Below are 19,067 nucleotides of genomic sequence, written 5' to 3' on the forward strand. Positions count from 1 at the left end.
GCCGAAACAGGTTGCTCACTTGCCGTCGTCTTCTCCCTTCTCGCACTGCCCCCAATCCCCACCCAAACCCTCGTCGCACCAATCACGAGCACGCCATGGCGCCGCCGCGCCAGCCCCCGGAGCTCATCGACGACGCCGTCGCCGAGATCCTCCTTCGCATCCCTCCGGACGAGCCCGCGGACCTCTTCCGCGCCTCCCTCGTCTGCAAGCTCTGGCTCCGCATCGCATGCGACCCGGCCTTCCTCCGCCGCTACCGCGCCTTCCACCGAGGTGCCCCGCTGCTCGGCTTCTTCTACCGCGTCAGATGCCCGAGCCGTTCCCCTCTCTTCATCCCCACCACGGCAGCATCGCCCTCCTTGCGCCCGCCGGCGTACGACGACCACAATTGGTTGGTCGTCGACTGCCGCCACGGCCGCGTCCTCCTCAGGAACAGGAAATCGGACAAGACCTCCTTCTCTCTGTGGGATCCGATCACCGGTTCCCGGGATGAGCTGCCGCCGCTCGATATCTGGTGCACGCTCTACTCAGCTGTGGTGCTCTGCGCCGTGGCCGGCTGCGATCACCGCGACTGCCACGGAGGTCCGTTGCTCGTGGTCTGTGTGGGGAACGGCTATGGGGGCAAGGCCGTACGCGCGTGCGTGTACTATCGAGGCCCGTGCCTGGGGCACGCCAGATTCTGCTTACATTGAAGGCACGTACATCTTCCACTCAAACCGTGCTGCCCTTATCGGAGATGAAATCTACTACCTTATTGTTGACCTTGGTGCCGGAATTCTCAAGTAAGATTTGGTCAAGCATAGCTTTTCGAAGATTGACTTGCCGGGTATGTACGGAAAGGAAGTCCTGATGCAAAACGAGGATGGTTCACTGGGGTTCGCTGGTGTAAGTGGTTCCAGACTTCACCTTTGGTCGAGAATGGTGAATCCAGAGGGGGTTACAGGATGGTTACAGCAGAGGGTCATCAAGCTTAAGATATCGCCTAAAGCTTTTGCTTTTGGTTTTGCTGAGGGTGCCGGGGTTTTCTTCATGAGCACAAAAGCTGGTGCTTTCACAATTGAGCCGAAGTCAGGGCGGGTGAGGAGGGCAGGCGAGTCTAGGGATTACTGTGCCTTCTTCCCCTTCATAAGCTTCTTCACTCCAGGTACTGCTCCAGCCTTTGCTTGTTTGTAATCCTGTACTGTACAGCCTCTATATGTTGTTGAGACACTGAATTCTGTCTATATTTTGTTGTCAAAATAAATGACACCTGTGCTTCAGACAGCACAATATCTGATAATGTAGTGTCACAACTTATTTTTGTTAGTTTCACCTGTTAAAGATCGTTCTTGGTATTTGGCAAGATTTGTTCACATCGCAACATCCTGACTTGCGACCCTCCAAAACTGTAGCCATTTCCTTGTTGATTTCTGGTTTGTGTGTCATTTTACTCTCTTCCTACTAGTTTATAAATTTTAGGAATGAGCACTCTCTACTGATTCATCCTAAAATGACCTTTGCAACACTTTCAACTTCTATGCCCGGTACTTTTTGATAGCAGTTAAGCCTATTGCTTGTATCTTTAATTCTGTTTTGAACTTGCCTTGGCTTCCAAGTTGATGCCTTGGCCCTTTTTGCTTTATACTTTAAGCACTTTAGTAGTTGAGGTGCTCCTATATAGAGGAGGCACGGTGGGTGTTTTGTTTCTGTAACTAAGCACTGCTCTTTTCAATTCAATGAAGCGGCCATCGGTCAAGCTGACCTCTGGCCTTTCCCCTAATCTGAATTGAGTTCTGGGTAACAATTGGTATCAAGAGCCTAGGGTTCTAGTGCTCTCCTTACCGGCACCGCCACCACCATGTCCACCTCCAGTTCCAGGCGCACCAGGAATCCTGCGAGGACACCGCCGCCGCGCAGGCGCGCAGTGAGCACCTTGAGGCCGCTGAGGCAGCTGCGGCTCAGGCGACGTAGGCAGCCAAGGATGCAGCGGCCGCGGCCAAGGCCGCGGTGGAAGCCGCTACAGCGCTGCACGAGGAGGAAGAATTTGGGGGGTGACGAGGACGCGGAGGTCTCCATCACGCCGAAGGATCGCCGAGCCAAAGGATCGCCGCCGCCGCGGCTCGCCGTCTCCACCACGGCGTTGCGGGCGTTCACCGGCCGTGCAGATTTACCATGAGATCGGGACCGGATGGCCGATGCTCACGCGCTCCAACTACTACGAGTGGAGTCTCCTCATGAAGGTGAAGCTCTAGGCGCGTTTCCTCTGGGATGCCATCACCCTCAATGACGTCGACTACGAGCAAGATCGCAGGGCTCTGGAGGCACTCTGCGCTGCCGTCCCACTAGAGATCGGTGCCGCCATCGCCAACAAGCCCACCACCAAGCTTGCTTGGAAGGCGATCGAGGCCAAATGAGTTGGGAGTGACCGCGTTCGTCGCGCCGCGCTCCAGCGCCTCCGAGGGGAGTGGGAAGGTCTCACCTTTCGCCCCGACGAGCAAGTTGAGGACTTTGCGTTGCGCCTCACCAACCTGATGGAGCAGATGGTGCGCAACGGCGACACCGACCTCGATGAGGAGCGCGTCGTGGAGAAGTTTCTCCGGTGCATGCCCAAGAGGTACGAGCAGCTTGTCTTCTCAATTGAGACACTCCTCGACCTCGAGAGCCTCTCCATCGACGACGTCGCCGGGCGATTCAAGGTGGTTGAGAACTGAGACTGCACGTCGGAGGAGCAGGGCAAGCTGTTGTACTCCGAGCAGCGGCGCGCCGTCGGCAAGAAGGGAGACCTATGTTAGGCTAGGCGCTAGGCGGATTCTAGGCGGTGACCCACCGCCTAGAGCTTAGGCGAACCTAGGCATGCCTAGGCGTTTCCTAGGCGTTCTCTAGGCGAGCAGATATGGGAGGGGTAGAGGGAGGAGTAGAGGAGGGAGGAGGGAGCAGAAGAGGGAGGAGGCGGGGAGCAGAGGAGGGAAGAGCAGAGGAGCAGAGGAGGCGGGGAGCATAAGAGGGAGGAGGCGGGGAGCAGAGGAGGGAAGAGCAGAGGAGCAGAGCAGAAGGGGGAGCAGCGGACGGTGGTGAGGGAGCAGATCCAGGGCTCACGGCGGGGGGCGGGAGCAGCTCGGGGTCAAGGCAGCGGGAGGCGGGAGCACGACCGTCGGCGGCGGCTCGGGGTCGAGGCGGCGGACGGCGGTGAGAGAGCAGATCCGGACTCGCTGGGGCTCACGGCGGGCGGTGGGAACATCTCGGGGTCGAGGCGGCGGGCGGCAGGAGCACGATCGGCAGCGACAGAGGCGCCCGCGCCACCTAGGGGTCCGCCTACCCCCATAGGCGAGGCGGTACCCCTCCGCCGAGCGCTAAAGCGCGCCTAGTCGCCGTCTAGGTGCCGCCTGGCGGAACAAGGAGGGAGACCATGCCGCCTCGTCCAAGGATGGCCAGGAGCAGTGTCGTTGTCCCCGAGGAGGCAGGATGAACAGGCACAAGGGAGATCGCGGTGCAGGCGCAGGCGACTCCTGTGGCGGACGCGGGGACAAAGGAGGTGATGCCGGCAGTGATCGCAGGGCGAACCGCGACGACACCTGCCACGACTACAACCGCGCCAGGCACTGGGCGAAGGACTGCCCCCAACCTCGCTGGAATCGCAGCGCAGCCCACTTCGCGGAGGGATACTTGGATGTGGTCCTGTTCCTGGCGCACGGCGTAGTCGATCTGGGCGCGCACTAGGCTGCTACGCATGGCCATGTCCTCTAGCTTGACGAGCCGCAGGCCCAGGTCGTCCTCAACACCGCCGTCGACGACGAGGCGATCGACGGCTGGTACCTCGACAGTGGCGCGACTCACCACATGACCAGGCGCCGCGATCTCTCCACTGATCTCGACAACAACGTGTGCGGGTCGGTGTGGTTCGGCGACGCGTCGAAGGTGGACAATCAAGGCATCGGCTCCATCGTGTTCGAGGGCAAAAACGGCGAGCACTGGGAGCTGCACGGCGTCTTCTATATCCCGGCGCTCAGAAACTCCATCATGAGCCTGGGATGGCTGGACGAGGGAGGATCGGAGGTGAGGATCAAAGATGGCATCTTGAGGATTTGGGATCGGCGCAGATGACTAATGATCAAGGTCCAGCGCAGCCCTAACCATCTCTACATCCACCGCTTCAATGCGGTCGAGCCGGCCCGCCTTGCCCAAGCACCGTCGCAGAGGAATGGCGACGTGCTCTGTCTTGCCGTGTGCAAGGATGAGCAAGCGTGGTTGTGGCATGAGTGCTACTGCCACCTGCACTTCGACACCCTACACAAGCTGTGAAAGGAGAACATGGTGCCCGGGATGCCGGCGATCAAGCACGACGGGCGGCTCTGCGACACCTGCGTCATCACCAAGCAGAGGAGCGCACCCTTCCCCGCTCAGGCCAAGTACTGTGCGGAGAAGCAGCTCGAGCTGGTGCATGGCGACTTGTGCAGGCCAGTGTCACCGGCCACGCCCGGCGGCCGGCGCTTCTTCCTGTTGCTGGTGGATGACGCCACGCGCTACATGTGGGTGTCACTGCGGACTGCCAAGTCGGAGAAGCACCTATAGCTTGCGCCTGCAGACCTTCTTTGCCTCCGCCTGGGTGCGCTTGATGGTGTCCGCGGTGGCCGACAACGGCCAGGAGTTCACTGCCACGGAGTTCGCCGACTACTGCGCCGACGACGGCATCACAACTCTACTCCCTACTCACCACAGCAGAACGGTGTGGTGGAGCGGAGAAATCAAACCGTGGTGGCCATGGCGCGGGCCTTGCGGAAGCAGCGGGGGGCATGCCGGCGAAGTTCTGGGGCGAGGCGGTGGTGACAGCATTCCATCTACTGAACCGATCGGCGACCAAGAGCTTGAAGGGCAAAACCCCGTACGAAGCATGGCATGAACGAGCGCCGGTGGTGTCACATCTCCAGGTGTTCGACTGCCTCTGCTTCACCAAGGAACTGAATCAGGTGCGCAAGCTTGACGATCGCAGCAGGCCAGGGGTGTTCATCGGGTATGCAGACGGCGCCGAGGCCTACCGCGTCTACGACAAGGTGTCCCAGCACGTGCTCATGTCGCGCGACGTCATCTTCGACGAGACGCGCGGGTGGGACTGAAGCAGCAGCGCAGAGCATGCTGCGTCCATGGCAGAGGAGCTCAGCATTGACTTTGAGCTTGTCGCCGCTGGAGGGCCAGAAGATCAGGGCACGCCTTCAGCAGCAGCGACCACCCCGTCTGCATCGCCAACGGCGGCCACCTCCCCTGGCTCGCCACGTCCGGGAGTGCTACGTCAACAACTGGCGTCTCGACTCTGCCCTCCCCTGCTTCGATGCAATCCTCTGTCCTGGCGTGCGCTTCTCCGGTGACTCCAGCGGTGGCTGAGCCAGCTCCGGCCGAATTGGCCACTCCCCTGGAGGACGATGAGGAGCGGCTGGACGCGTTCTTCGGTGGCGAACCTCTCCGGTACCGCACGATGGACAACATCCTCGGCGAGGAGTCCATCCCTAAGGTGGAGCCCCGGCTGTGCGCGTAGCTGCACCTAACGCACGCCAGTGAGCCGACCACGCATGTAGAGGTGCAACGCGATCCGGTGTGGCGTGAGGCGATGGAGAATGAGCTCGAGTCCATGGAGAAGAACTGGACCTGGGAACTCGGGGATCCGCCGGCCGGACACCGCCCAATTTCTCTAAAATGGGTCTTCAAGTTGAAGAAGGACGAGAAGGGGGCGGTGATCAAGCACAAGGCGCGGCTGGTGGCACGCGGCTTCGCCCAGCAAGAGGGGATTGACTACGATGAACACCGCCCAATTTCTCTAAAATGGGTCTTCAAGTTGAAGAAGGACGAGAAGGGGGCGGTGATCAAGCACAAGGCGCGGCTGGTGGCACGCGGCTTCGCCCAGCAAGCGGGGATTGACTACGATGACGCGTTTGCGCCTGTGGCGCGAATGGAATCGGTGCGTGTTCTCCTCGCACTGGCCGCCCAGGAGGGGTGGCGTGTGCACCACATGGACGTGAAGTCCGCCTTCCTCAACGGCGACCTCAAGGAAAAGGTGTACATGCGATAGCCACCGGGCTTCGTCGTCGCTGGGGAAGAGGGCAAGGTGTACCGCCTACGCAAGGCGTTGTACGGGCTCAGGCAAGCGCCGGGGTCCTGGAACGCGAAGCTGGACGCCACACTCAAGGAGATGGGGTTCCAACAGAGCACGCACGAGGCGGCGATGTACCGGCGGGGCTACTGGTGATCCGTTCTGCTGATCGGGGTCTATGTCGACGACCTCATCATCGCCGGCGCTGATGCGGAGGAAGTGGAGAAGTTCAAGACGGCCATGAAGCAGAGGTTCGACATGAGTGACCTTGGGCTACCGAACTTCTACCTCGGCATCGAGGTGCGCCAAGGTGCCAGCGGCATTTCCTTGTGTCAAGCCCACTACACCAAGAGGATCCTCGAGCTCGGCGACATGGTGGGATGCAACTCCGTCCCCACGCCGATGGAGGAGAACCTCAAGCTCAGCTGCGGCAGTGAGGCAGAAGAAGTTGACGCCACGCACTACCGGTGGCTGGTGGGCAGTCTCCAGTACTTGGTGCACACCCAGCCTACGGTGGAGCATCTGCAGGCCGTCAAGCGCATCCTCCGCTACGTGGCCGGGACGCTGGACTACGGTCTGCTCTACAAGCGCATCACCGGCACAGTGAGTTTCGTCGGCTACTGCGACAGCGACCTCGACGGCGACGTCAACACAAGAGCCCCAGCGGGACCATGTTCTTCCTCGGCGGTTGCTTGGTCTGCTGGCAGTCTACTAAGCAGAAGGTGGTGGTGTTATCAACCTGCGAGGCAGAGTGCATTGCCACCGCCTCTGCAGCTATGCAAGTGCTATGGCAGTCCAGGCTGCTCGGAGAGCTGCTGGGCAGCAAGGTGGATGTGGTGGAGCTTATGGTGGATAGCAAGTCTGCCCTAGCTCTGGCCAAGAACCCTGTCTTCCATGGCAGGAGCAAGCACATCCGAATCAAGTATCATTTCATCAGGGATTGCTTGGAGGACGTGAGCATCAAGGCCGACCACATTCCTACTACTGATCAGCTGGCCGACATCCTCACCAAGTCGCTGGGCAAGACAAGATTCCAAGAGATGAGGAAGAGGATCGGGCTTCAGCAGATTGCTTAGCACTAGGCTTAGGGGGAGATTGATAGCAGTTAAGCCTATTGCTTGTATCTTTAATTCTGTTTTGAACTTGCCCTGGCTTCCAAGTTGATGCCTTTGCCCTTTTTGCTTTATGCTTTAAGCACTTTAGTAGTTGAGGTGCTCCTATATAGAGGAGGCACGGTGGGTATTTTGTTTCTGTAACCGAGCACTGCTCTTTTCAATTCAATGAAGCGGCCATTGGTCAAGCTGACCTCTGGCCTTTCCCCTAATCTGAATTGAGTTCTGGGCAACACTTTTCCAGTTGTGGTAGCAACAACTAAATGATACCTTTGCTTTTCAAAACTTGTTACAGCAGCAACAACAACAACATAGCTTTTTTTTCCCAAGCAAGTTAGGGTAGGCTAGAGATGAAACCCAAAAGAAATAAAGGTCATGGTTCAGGCACATTGATAGCTAGTCTCCAAGCGCTACTATCCAAAGCTATCTCTTTAGAGATATTCCAATCCTTAAGTTCTCTCTTAACCGACTCATCCCAAGTCAGTTTAGGCCTACCTCTACCCCTCTTTACATTATCGACCCGCTCAAGAACCCCACTACGCACTGGCGCCTCAGGAGGCCTCCGTTGGACATGTCCAAACCATCTTAGCCGATGTTGGGTAAGTTTCTCCTCAATTGGTGCCACTCCGACCCTATCCCGAATAGCTTCGTTTCGGACTCTATCCCTCCTTGTGTGCCCGCAAAACCACTGCAACATCCGCATCTCTACTACACTCAGTTGCTGGATATGTCGTCTTTTTGTAGGCCATCATTCAGCACCGTATAACATCGCCGGGCGAATTGCTGTCCTATAGAACTTGCCTTTTAGCTTTTATAGCACCCTTTTGCCACAAAGGATGCCAGAAGCTTGACGTCATTTCAAACAGCCAGCTGAAATTCTATGCTTAACATCTTCATCAATATCGCCATCCTTTTGTAGCACCGATCCTAAATACCGAAAAGTATCCTTCTGGGCCACCACTTGCCCATCTAGACTAAGGTCTCCCCCCTCATGCCTAGTCGCGCTGAAATCACACATCATGTACTCGGTCTTGGTCCTACTAAGTCTAAACCCTTTCGACTCTAACGTGCGTCTCCACAGCTCTAACTTTCTATTAACCCCTGCCCTACTCTCGTCAACTAGCACCACATCATTAGCAAAGAGCATACACCAAGGGATCTCACCTTGTATATCCCTTATGACCTCATCCAGCACTAAAGCAAATAAATAAGGGCTTAAAGCTGATCCCTGGTGTAGGCCTATGTTAATAAGAAAGTCAGTGGTGTCGCCATCACATGTACGGACAAATGTCGTCGCATCCTTGTACATATCCTTGATGAGGGTAATATACTTAGTTGGGACTTTGTGCTTCTCCAAGGCCCACCATATGATATTTCTCGGTACTTTATCATATGCCTTCTCGAGGTCAATAAAGATCATGTGCAAGTCCTTCTTCTGCTCCCTATATCTCTCCATCAATTGTCGTATTAAGAAAATCGTCTCCATGGTTGACCTTCCAGGCATGAACCCAAACTGGTTTTGGGTCACACTTGTCACTCTTCTTAGGCGATGCTCGATAACCCTCTCCCAGAGCTTCATCGTATGGCTCATCAGCTTAATCCCACGGTAGTTAGTACAACTTTGAAAATCGCCCTTATTTTTGAAGATAGGTACTAATATATTTTTCCTCCATTCTTCCGGCATCTTGTTTGACCGAAAAATGAGGTTAAAAAGCTTAGTCAGCCATACTATTGCTCTGTCACCTAGGCATCTCCACACCTCAATGGGGATTCCATCAGGGCCCATCGCTTTACCTTCCTTCATCCTCTTCAAAGCCTCCCCAATCTCTATCACCTGAATTCTCCTCACAAAGCGTCTGTTGGTATCGTCAAAAGAGTCATCTAACTCAAGGATAGGGCCCTTACTTTTCAAAACTTGTTAAAGAGGATTATTAATATGGGCAAGGTGGTCCTAGGAAGTTGTTCAATTTTACTTATTGACTGCAAGTTGTTGATCTATATTTAGGTTCTTATGTTCTTTTACTAAAGAAATGGTAATCTCTACTGTTTTCATCTTCAAAGAACTGTGTAAAATGAGATTTTAAACAGTTTATGACTTGTATGGTGGGTAGTTTTCCGAATCATGCACGCAGCAAATTGCTATTGCCAGCGGAGACAAATTAATTCCTACTGAGGCCTAAGGATGGCAGTACCTGGCCAATTTACCAGTCAATCAAACTGACTCAAAGTTAGGTTCCTAGTTGGTTCAATTGTATATATTTGAGCTTTAAAGCTCTATGAGCTCTGTAAGCTTGGTATTTCACATTGTCTAGCAGCAAATTGCCACGCTAGTGGAGACTTGCTATGTTTGTGGTCAACTGGTGACAAGTTCAGATATATAGATGTTTGTTGTGAAATAAATGATACCTCTGCTTTTGGAAACTGAATATATGACAATGCAACGTGACATGTAATCTAGTTGTGTTAACGTTCTACTTCTTAAGTGCAAATTATTTATATCTTTTTATTCTTTTTAATTAACTGCAAGTCACTGATGTAATATTTTTGCTAGTACGCTCTTTTCTCAGGATACTTTGTAAATATTAAACAGGAGCCATATCTCTACATTTTTATCTTGCCAAAAACTGTATGTAGTGAGCCATGAACTAACTTTAACTTGTGGTGTACTTTTCAGATTATGCTTGTGGGAAATTGCTATTGCTATCGAAGACAAATTAATCACTGATGAGCACGTTTGGCAGCAGCTGACTACTTTCCATCAAGTTGAGTCTGCTACTGTTGGCATCTTATTGGAGCTGATGCTTCTTTGCCGTTGTGTCGGTAGTTTAATTTATGAGGACACATTATGCTGTATGTCTCTGGTTGGTTATGATTGTGTGACAGTGAAATCTGAGTTTCAGGTTGTCTGTTAATGTTACTTTGGTTGGTGTGTGTTATATTGATGGTTGAAGACTCTGACCTGAACTTGATAGTTTGGGGTTATTTTTTCTGAAATGAATCTGGATGCTTCAGTTTATTTTCTACTGGAAAGTTTTTTCATGGGCATAATTGGGTAAAACTGATCAAATTTAAGTTCAGTGAGTTGAAAGGTCACATACGGGATTTGGACTGTGGGAGCGTTGCTGCCCCATTATTCTGTCTCTATAATTCTATAATTAATCTGCAGGGCATTGCTTTTTTCCTTTCTGAAATAACTGTCTTAGAATCAATTATCAGCGACGATGCAAAGCGGCTGCTGTGTGGCAGTAGCACAGAGAGTCAGCTGATCGATGGTATGGTCTGATCACTGCTTAGTTAGCTTTTCAAGATGAGCAGAATGATAGCACCACAAGGAGACTATATAAGGCTGATATTTCTCAGACAGAGCTAATGAACTTGCTACCAACGATGTTAAGATTTGTGTATACAAGTGCCGACACCCTGGAAGCTGCTATATCTTTGATAGTTGATACCGGTAAGAAAGTAGCAGCTGATTCACAGTTCATGCTTTTTGAATGAAGATCCTGGCATTGCATGTAAGATAAATATCCCGAAATCCTAGAAAGTAGAAACACAGCTGGATAGTTGGTGAACAGAAACACCGACAACAGTTTTATTTATCAAATTCTGGCAGGACCTTTGTGTGTTTAATGAGCAAGTAAAATGCAATAGACATATAATACAAGATAGACACATAATACAAGATACAAGCTACTGTTCATATTTGCATAGGTTGAAATTACAGGAGCTGACACCTCAGGAGAAACTCCATCTTAATTTGAAATATGGGGCAACAATTCATTCAGAATTCATGCTTTTTTTAAATCGAAGATCCTGGCAATTCATCTATGGTAAATATTCCAAAGAGCCTAGCAATCCAACTTCACAATATACAAGATGTAGAGCGAAATAAAGAACAATTTTGTTCACCATATAACCTTGCATTATATTACAATACACATATAATTCCATCTTGCATGATTTCATGGCCTTGAGCCCTTGACAAAAGGTTTCTAGAAACAGAGCATCCAGTGTAGGGATAGCATGCATGGGCGACCTAGCTACCTACGACTTCTCTTCTATCACATTCTCTTTGCACCATGGTTTTAAATAGGGGGTTATGGTAAATAGGGGCGTATTTTTTCTGACACTAAGAGACTATAGCGGAGGCTATATCGTACTATGGCAAATAGCGGTTTACTACTAAACCATGAAAAATACAATTAATAGATGCACAAAAATATAGTAATTAGTGCATTTTATAAACATAAATATGTTTCTAGGGCTACAGGAACATTACTTAAGTTGACAATATAACAAAATTCATATAATCAAATATTCAATTGTCCAAAAGACCAAAACAGTAGCACTAAGCTAAGGATAAGACTAAAGCGGCGCTAATGCTACGCCATTTAGCGTAGCTATAACCCAATTTAACGTCCATAGCTGCCATAGCGGCACAAATACAAATAGCATAGCGAGGACCCTTTAAAAATGCTATATCGGGGCAATAGCCCGCTATTTAAAACCATGCTTTGCACTTCTCATTCGGTTAGAATACCAGCGTGAGTTTTTGGCACACGTGCTCTTTCAAAGCTTAGCTTTTGCACCGTAAAGCCGGCAGCACCATGTTTGGATCTCCACAGCATTCCATAACCTGCCAGCTCTGGCTGACTCGAGAAACAACTGATTGCGTTTGATTTTGCCGTCTCAGCCACTTGTTGCAGGCAAACATTGTCAATACATTCTTCAGTATCTCCAACTATCTCGGTTGCATTACTCTCCTGCTGCTTCTCAATCATGATATGAGGCACGTAGCCAACTGTCACCTCCAGAGGTGGCTGCCGATGTCTTATGGTGCTCGTGCCCGTTTCATCAGATGAGTTATAGATGCTGAACTCTAATGCTGGAATGGGACATGTTAAACTGAAAACAATAACTTGCTCTGGGAACCTGTGTGATAGCTCTGACAGGACCATGCTCCTAACAGAAGGTCTCTGTTCAATTCCTTGCAACATACTGGATCTGGGCGCAAAAAAATGAGTATGCCACTCTTGCATGCCTGCCAATGCAGGATCATATGATTGGGACATGTCATGTAAATTAGCAAGCAGCGTGAATTCTCCTGTTGCAGTTTCTGCTGCAAGGTTGAACAGAGATGTCAATGACTTCAAGCATTTAATAGCAGCTCCTACTAAGTCTGTGCTTTCCGAGATCCGTAGCAGAAAATTTGTACTGAAACTTTTCTCTAATCTTTTGCGATCCACGTACAAGTATTGTAGCTGTGCTTCCACACCTCGTTCTTCAAGACATATGGGTCACAAATGTAAATACCGGAATTCGCTTCCTTGCTCCATTTCATGCTTGAGAGTTTTCCCTTGAAGAAGATGCCTGACAAGAGGGTTGCAAAAAGTGTAGTGACGGAGTGAACAACCAGACTCCACATCTCTTACAAACTTGCTGGCACAGTCTGCGAGCCATCCAAACCTTCCAACATCAGAGCAACTCAGGTCATCTTTCCCCATGGTAAGCCAATATGCAATGGAAGATGTGGTAGCACGAGCAATCCGTTTGGGGAAAGAGGAACCTGTTGGCGCCAGCCCTCTGCTTGCACCTGTGCAGGACATCACCGCACTCTTCAAAAGCGCGCTTCAGAATCTTCCTGCGACGAAGCAGTGAAACATCGGTGATCGGCAGCTTGCCGGATCTCTCCATCGCGAGCTCCAGCTCGGTGTGTGCCATCTCCAGCCTCTCGATGTTGTGTTTCCTGGACGCTTTCTGGTCATGCTTGCTGAAGATGACCGAGGACACTCGGCTAATGGCCTCCTGAACAACAGGTGAACCCAGAAATCCTTCCATGTTTAGTAATTATTGTAGCCGCTCTTGCATTGAGAGGTCTCCTACTATCTTTGATTAATTGTGCATCATCACAGATAAATGTTCTATATTGTATACCAACACAGAGCTGAGGTGGCTTGCAATACAGAAAGATACATGATATAGTTTACATCCTTCTCAGGGCCTTGTTCGTACCTGACAATCACAAGGTGACGCACTACCGGAAAACGGTATTTTGCCGTGTGCCAGAATCTTCGCCGTGTGCATTATTTCGGGCACACGACGAAGACCTCCTTTGCCGTGTGTCGCCAGAAGAACACACGGCAAAGAAAAAACAAACGGGAAACCTTACTCTTCGCCGTGTGCCAAGGGCCAGCACACGGCAAACCTTGATCTTCGCCGTGTGTCAGCCAGTAGGCACACGGCGAACATGGATCACGTGCGGGGCACACCCTTCTGCCGTCAGGGGGCCTCACGGCCATTATTGTTTGCCGTGTGCCGGGCCTAGGCACAAGGCGAACTCCCATCTTCGCCGTGTGCCAGTCGGTTGACACACGACGAACTCCCCGGCTACCGTCAACACTCGGACGGACGTCACGCCAGTCCCTATTCGCCGTGTGTCCACGCTGGCACACGGAAACACATAGTCCTTTGCCGTGTGCCTGGCTCTAGGCACACGGCAAAGATTATGTTTGCCGTGTACCTTAGTTGAGCACACGGCGAACACGAAAAAAAAAATCATGTTTTTGCTTCCAAATTTTTTCTACACTCTTCATAATTTGTTTGGTACTCTATGTTTGAATATGAGATTTTTATAGATATATTAGTTGTATTAAACTAATTTATTTCAATTTATTGTTTTATTTCGTGTAAATCTAATTTAATTCCAAACGGTATTAAATAATAGGAAATTTTTTTGAAAAAATGACATTCATAATATTGACTGTAGTGTTAGAGTTTATGTAGTAGTTGAAACAAAATTTCAAAGATTGTGGTAATGAAACATTACGACGATCGTGGTGGCATATAACTTTTGAATTATGTAAAATTTGAACGATGTCAGAAAATTATGATATTTGCCCGAACTTCATGCTATCATACGTCGAATGTATGGTAAAAATTTGAGCACGATATGAACATTTTGTCATGATGATGCTTACAAACTGAGAGTTTCCCGAAGAAGTTTCTGAGAGAAGAAGAAGAGAAGGTTAAGTTTGTACATGTTATGATAGAAAAATTTTAGTTTGACGTTCAAAATTTTTATATAGACAATATGCGATAATGATTTAGTCATGTTGAAATTTCAAATTTTTTCGGCTCCATTTGGTATTTTAAATATTTTAATTGCAAATAAACTACTATAATTGGCATAAGTAAAATGTGATTAATTATGACATGAAACAATAGAATGGAATTAGTTAAAAAACTCATCAAATTTATTGAGGCCATATAAAAAATTTGAGTGTTTAGATTTAGTTGTTTTTTGAAAAGTTCAATATCAAATTTTGAACATTAAATTATTCACTGCAAAAAAATTTCGCCGTGTGCCTAAACTGAAACATACGGCGAAGTCAGGCTTCGCCGTGTGTCCTGGATCTTGGCATACGGCGAAAACAGCGTTCAGGACTTAGCCGCGCCACCCCCGTCCGCGCGCCCCCAACCCGTCACACACACACTGCCGCCTAGCCCCCGTCCGCCGCCCCCGTCCACCGCTGCCCGCGCCGCCCCCGCCGCCGGCTTCCCGCTCCGCTCCGCTCCGCTGCGCTCCCTCCCCCTCGGCGCGCCACCCGCGGTCCACCGCCCCGTCCTCCTCCTTGGAGCGCCGAGGCCGGCCGGCGCCGCCGCCACGCCCGGCCTGGTCCGGGGCAACCACGCCCCGAGGCCGCTCCGACGCCGGCCCCGCCTACCTCCAGATCAGCGCCGTCCTTGCCTCCCCTGACGTCGCCTCTCTCCGGATCCACGCCGTCCTGCCCTCCCCCTGCCTCCGGAGCCGCGCCGTTGCCCCTGCAGTGCACCTGACGCCGGCTGGCTCTCCTGCCTCTCCTTTCGGCAGCTGTAACTCCGCGCCGGGGACTCGCTGCTCGTGCTCGGCGCGCTCTACTCCACCCATCCGAGTAAGGATGCCCACCCCCCTTAATGCCCTTGCTTTTACTGTACTTTACATAGACCAATCTAGTCTTATTTAACATACATGTAATTTACAAAGTAGAAACGCCATAGTGATAGTTAATTCTCCTTATCCAAGTGTTCCTTCGCCCTTTTGGAATTTGCCCGTTCTGCATTGAGAAAAAAAATGTCCTCGAAAAGTTACAGTGGAGGTAGATAGGAGAAGGGATCTCGGCATTTGTAAAATGAGACTGCAAGCATGCATGTTTTGCTACTCGGCATTTGTAAAATCGAGTTGCAGGTTATTTATGTCTGAAGCCCGAAATCCCAAATCCCTGTTTGATTGTACCCTTGGAAGGAGCATTTTGGTTTATGCCAGATAAGGCTTAGCATTTCAGGTAGTAAATATTTTGTTCAGTAGCATTTTCCTCTCTCTTTTACTCCTTTTGTTCTCTCAGTCCACCTTGAGCACTGCGATACATCATACATAGCATGGCTGTTTCAGTGTGTGCCAGATTAAGATTGGTATTGCATCATCTGTCTGCTCATTTCGGTGTTTATTTAAATATTAAGAAGTTAAATGTGGATTGTGTATATATGGCAGTCATCTCTCAAGGTTTCCCCCTCCATCTTTCAAGGTTTCTATCCATGGCACTTGATAACATATCTACATGTTGTAGCTCGTCAGTATTCATTCCTGAGATGAGTTTGCTTAATGTCCCTTTAACCAGCATTCAGTATTCATTCTGTCCCGATCTTGAGCTACAGATATTTTTCTATTTAATTCTTGCCATGTAGAACAAGATGGCCTAGAGACAAGCATCACTTGATAACTATATCGATGACTTTAGAAAAGATGATAGCTTTAAAGACCTAATTAATCTTGTTGACCTCTTGATTAAGCTTGTAGAAAATTGTATTGCCTGTGATGATATATGCTATATATATTGACCTTGAGCTTGAGCATGAGTGTTAGTCGAACTGTGTTATTTCTGTTCTATGGATATGCTTATCATGGTTGTCATGAAACCATGTGACACATCCATGCCCAAGCAACAACTCGGATGCGATGATGTTAAGATTGGGCTGGATGTGTCACATGGTTTAATGGCGGTCATGAATTTATTTTAGGTTTCTTATGCTTCAAGTTCAAGGTCAAATGAAAGGGAACATATCTGAGGCATGTTTGTTAGTTGTCGACCACTGTGCTATTTTATCTTTGCAGAATTTCAAACTGAAATGTTCAATTATTGATACTATGTAGTTGTTTTTTTAGGAGAGGTTGTGGCACTGTTGTTGACTCGTCACTTTGCGGGACAGTTAGGTGAGTCATCACAGACTTTTATTTACTTATCTTGTTTGTGCTTCACGTAACCTAGGCGTCTTCCGTTCGAAAGAGATACGGTTCGAAATATGCAGCTCTTTGCATATATGGAACCGTATGTGTTTCGAATTGTCCCCGTTTTTGGGACAGTCCGAGGATGTGTTGATGTGGTTAGTTTCCATGCTCTACTATGATTCGAGATAGAGTATCGGTATCATCTCTTTGTTGTTCTCTGGATACACAATCTCCCTGTCGGGACGTGTATTTGGAGAACAGCGGGGAGGTGCTGCCGAAATTCTGTCTCGGATAGTAGTAGAGTATGGAAACTAACCACAGCTACACATCTTCGGATGGGTTTAGGACCTATCTTCACTTATTAGAGCATGCTAGACATCGTGTAGTTGGTATTGATTTTTAAATCACTTCCTCACATGGCAAAGGATGGATGACCGTGAGTGGATGTACAAGGGCTGGCAGAGCGAGCAAGAGTATGTTGAGTTTGCTCTAAAGGTCAATGGCTTCTTGATAAAGGCATTTGATAGAGGACAGAGTAGAATGCCGTGTCCATGTAGCAAGTGTGAAAATAGAATACATCAATCACAACTCAGTATGGGTAAACACATTATCAGAAATGGGTTTGTGGAAAACTATACTCGGTGGATCTGCCATGGTGAAGCCCATCGTGCGAGAGAAGAGGTCGTCAGACAACGCATCGATGATTATGATGTTGAAGCCGGTTGCGCATACATGTTAGCAGACTTTCATGAAGCACACTTCCAAGAAGTACCTAGAGAGGAACCGCCAGAGCCTACCGCAAAGTAGTATTACGACATGTTGTCTGCGGCACAGAAACCACTCCATGGGCATACCAATGTTTCTCAATTCGATGCTATTGCACGCGTACTGGCCCTAAAGTCTGAGTGTGGCATTAGTCGGGATGGCTTCGACAAAATGTTGACGGTTTTTGGTAGTCTGCTTCCGGAAGGACACATTCTTCCAAAGAGCATGTACGAGGCACAAAAACTTCTTCGTAGTCTTAAGATGCCATATGAGAAGATACATGCTTGTCCGAAGGGATGTATGTTGTTTAGAAAAGAACATGCAGACGCAAACTACTATACAAAATGTAAATCATCTCGTTGGCTGGAGGTAGACTCTGGTGACGGTCAAAAGAAACAGCTCCAAATCCCCGTGAAAATCGTACGGTACCTTCCATTCATACCGAGAATCCAACGTCTGTTCATGACCGAGGAGTCAGCACAACAGATGCGATGGCACAAAAACGGCAAACGCTACCATCCTGAGAAGATGATACATCCATCCGATGGTGAAGCATGGAAACATTTTGACAGGCGTAACACAATGGAAACATTTTGACAGGCGTAACACATGTACTCACTGCATGACTTGCCAGCGTATGCGATATTCTGCGGCTGGTGTGTGCACGGGAAGTTCCCTTGCCCAGTATGCAAGGCAGCTATGAGGTTCATCTGGTTGGTGAAGGGTGGCAAGTATTCTTCGTTCGACAAGCACCGACAATTCCTCCCTATTGACCATCGATTCCGACGTGACATCAAGAACTTTACGAAAGGTGTCGTGGTTCATGACCCTCCACCGCAGATGATGTCAGGTGCCGCGGTCCGTGAGTGGTTACAGTCGTTGAGGGTTAAAGAAGGTGGTGGTTTTGTGGGTTATTGCGAAGAACATGCCTGGACTCAGATGTCGGGCCTGTGGAGGCTCCCCTACATGGATGATCTTCTTCTTCCTCATAACATTGATATGATGCACTCGGAAAAGAATATCGCTGAGGCACTATGGGGTACAATTATGGACATTCTTGATAAAACAAAGGACAATGTTAAGGCCCGAGTGGATCAAGCTAGTTTATGCAATAGACCAAAACTGAATATTCCGCCACCCAAAGATGGTAAGAAATGGAAAAAGCCTCCAGCTGAATTCGTCCTGAAGAAGCACCAAAGGAAAGAATTACTAGAATGGTTCCAAACTTTAATGTTTCCCGATGGGTATGCAGTGAATCTAAGGAGAGGGGTGAATTTATCTACTATGCGAATCAATGGGCTGAAGAGTCATGACTACCACATATGGATTGAGCGGCTTCTTCCGGTGATGGTTCGAGGTTATCTCCCTGACCATGTCTGGCAAGTGCTGGCGGAGTTAAGCAATTTCTTCCGCCAGTTATGTGCTAAGGAGTTGTCTCGGACTGTGGTTGAACAAATGGAAAAATTGGCCCCTGTGTTGCTTTGTAAGTTGGAGAAAATCTTTCCACCCGGCTTCTTCAATCCAATGCAGCATATGATTTTGCACCTCCCGTATGAGGCACGGATGGGGGGGCCTGTTCAGGGCCGTTGGTGCTACTCAATTGAGAGACAACAAAAGATCCTTCGAACCAAATGTAAAAATAAATGCAAAATAGAAGCTTCCATTGCAGAAACATACATTCTGGATGAGGTCTCCAACTATACAACAAAATACTATGGTGAAACCCTTCCAAGCGTGCATAATCCACCCACTTGTTACAATGAAGGCGAAAATGAAACGGACCTCAGCCTCTTCAAAGGGCAACTTGGAAGTGCAAGTGGTGCGACTCCTAAGGCCTTGGTCAATGAAGAGTTGCGCACTATCATGATGTATG

At 49.6% G+C, this 19,067-nt stretch overlaps 2 protein-coding genes and 1 long non-coding RNA gene across 3 annotated transcripts; all 3 read left to right on the top strand.

Moving 5' to 3' along the window:
• LOC120659281 lies at nucleotides 1-10,197 on the top strand. The gene is made up of 2 exons (XM_039937361.1): nucleotides 1-1,141; nucleotides 9,842-10,197. Exon 1 carries the CDS (start codon nucleotides 96-98, stop codon nucleotides 687-689), a length of 594 nt encoding a protein of 197 aa, XP_039793295.1. The 5' UTR covers nucleotides 1-95; the 3' UTR covers nucleotides 690-1,141; nucleotides 9,842-10,197.
• Nucleotides 2,517-4,077, top strand: LOC120659092. Its single transcript, XM_039937153.1, has 2 exons — nucleotides 2,517-2,672; nucleotides 3,721-4,077. Exons 1-2 carry the CDS (start codon nucleotides 2,517-2,519, stop codon nucleotides 4,075-4,077), a joined length of 513 nt encoding a protein of 170 aa, XP_039793087.1.
• Nucleotides 10,198-14,953: 4,756 nt separating the features above from the next.
• Nucleotides 14,954-15,823, top strand: LOC120658673. Its single transcript, XR_005668804.1, has 2 exons — nucleotides 14,954-15,098; nucleotides 15,695-15,823. It is a non-coding gene; the product is annotated as an uncharacterized LOC120658673 (long non-coding RNA).
• Nucleotides 15,824-19,067: the final 3,244 nt, after the last annotated feature.

The sequence above is a fragment of the Panicum virgatum genome, chromosome 2N (assembly GCF_016808335.1).
Source record: "Panicum virgatum strain AP13 chromosome 2N, P.virgatum_v5, whole genome shotgun sequence".
Lineage (NCBI taxonomy): Eukaryota > Viridiplantae > Streptophyta > Magnoliopsida > Poales > Poaceae > Panicum > Panicum virgatum.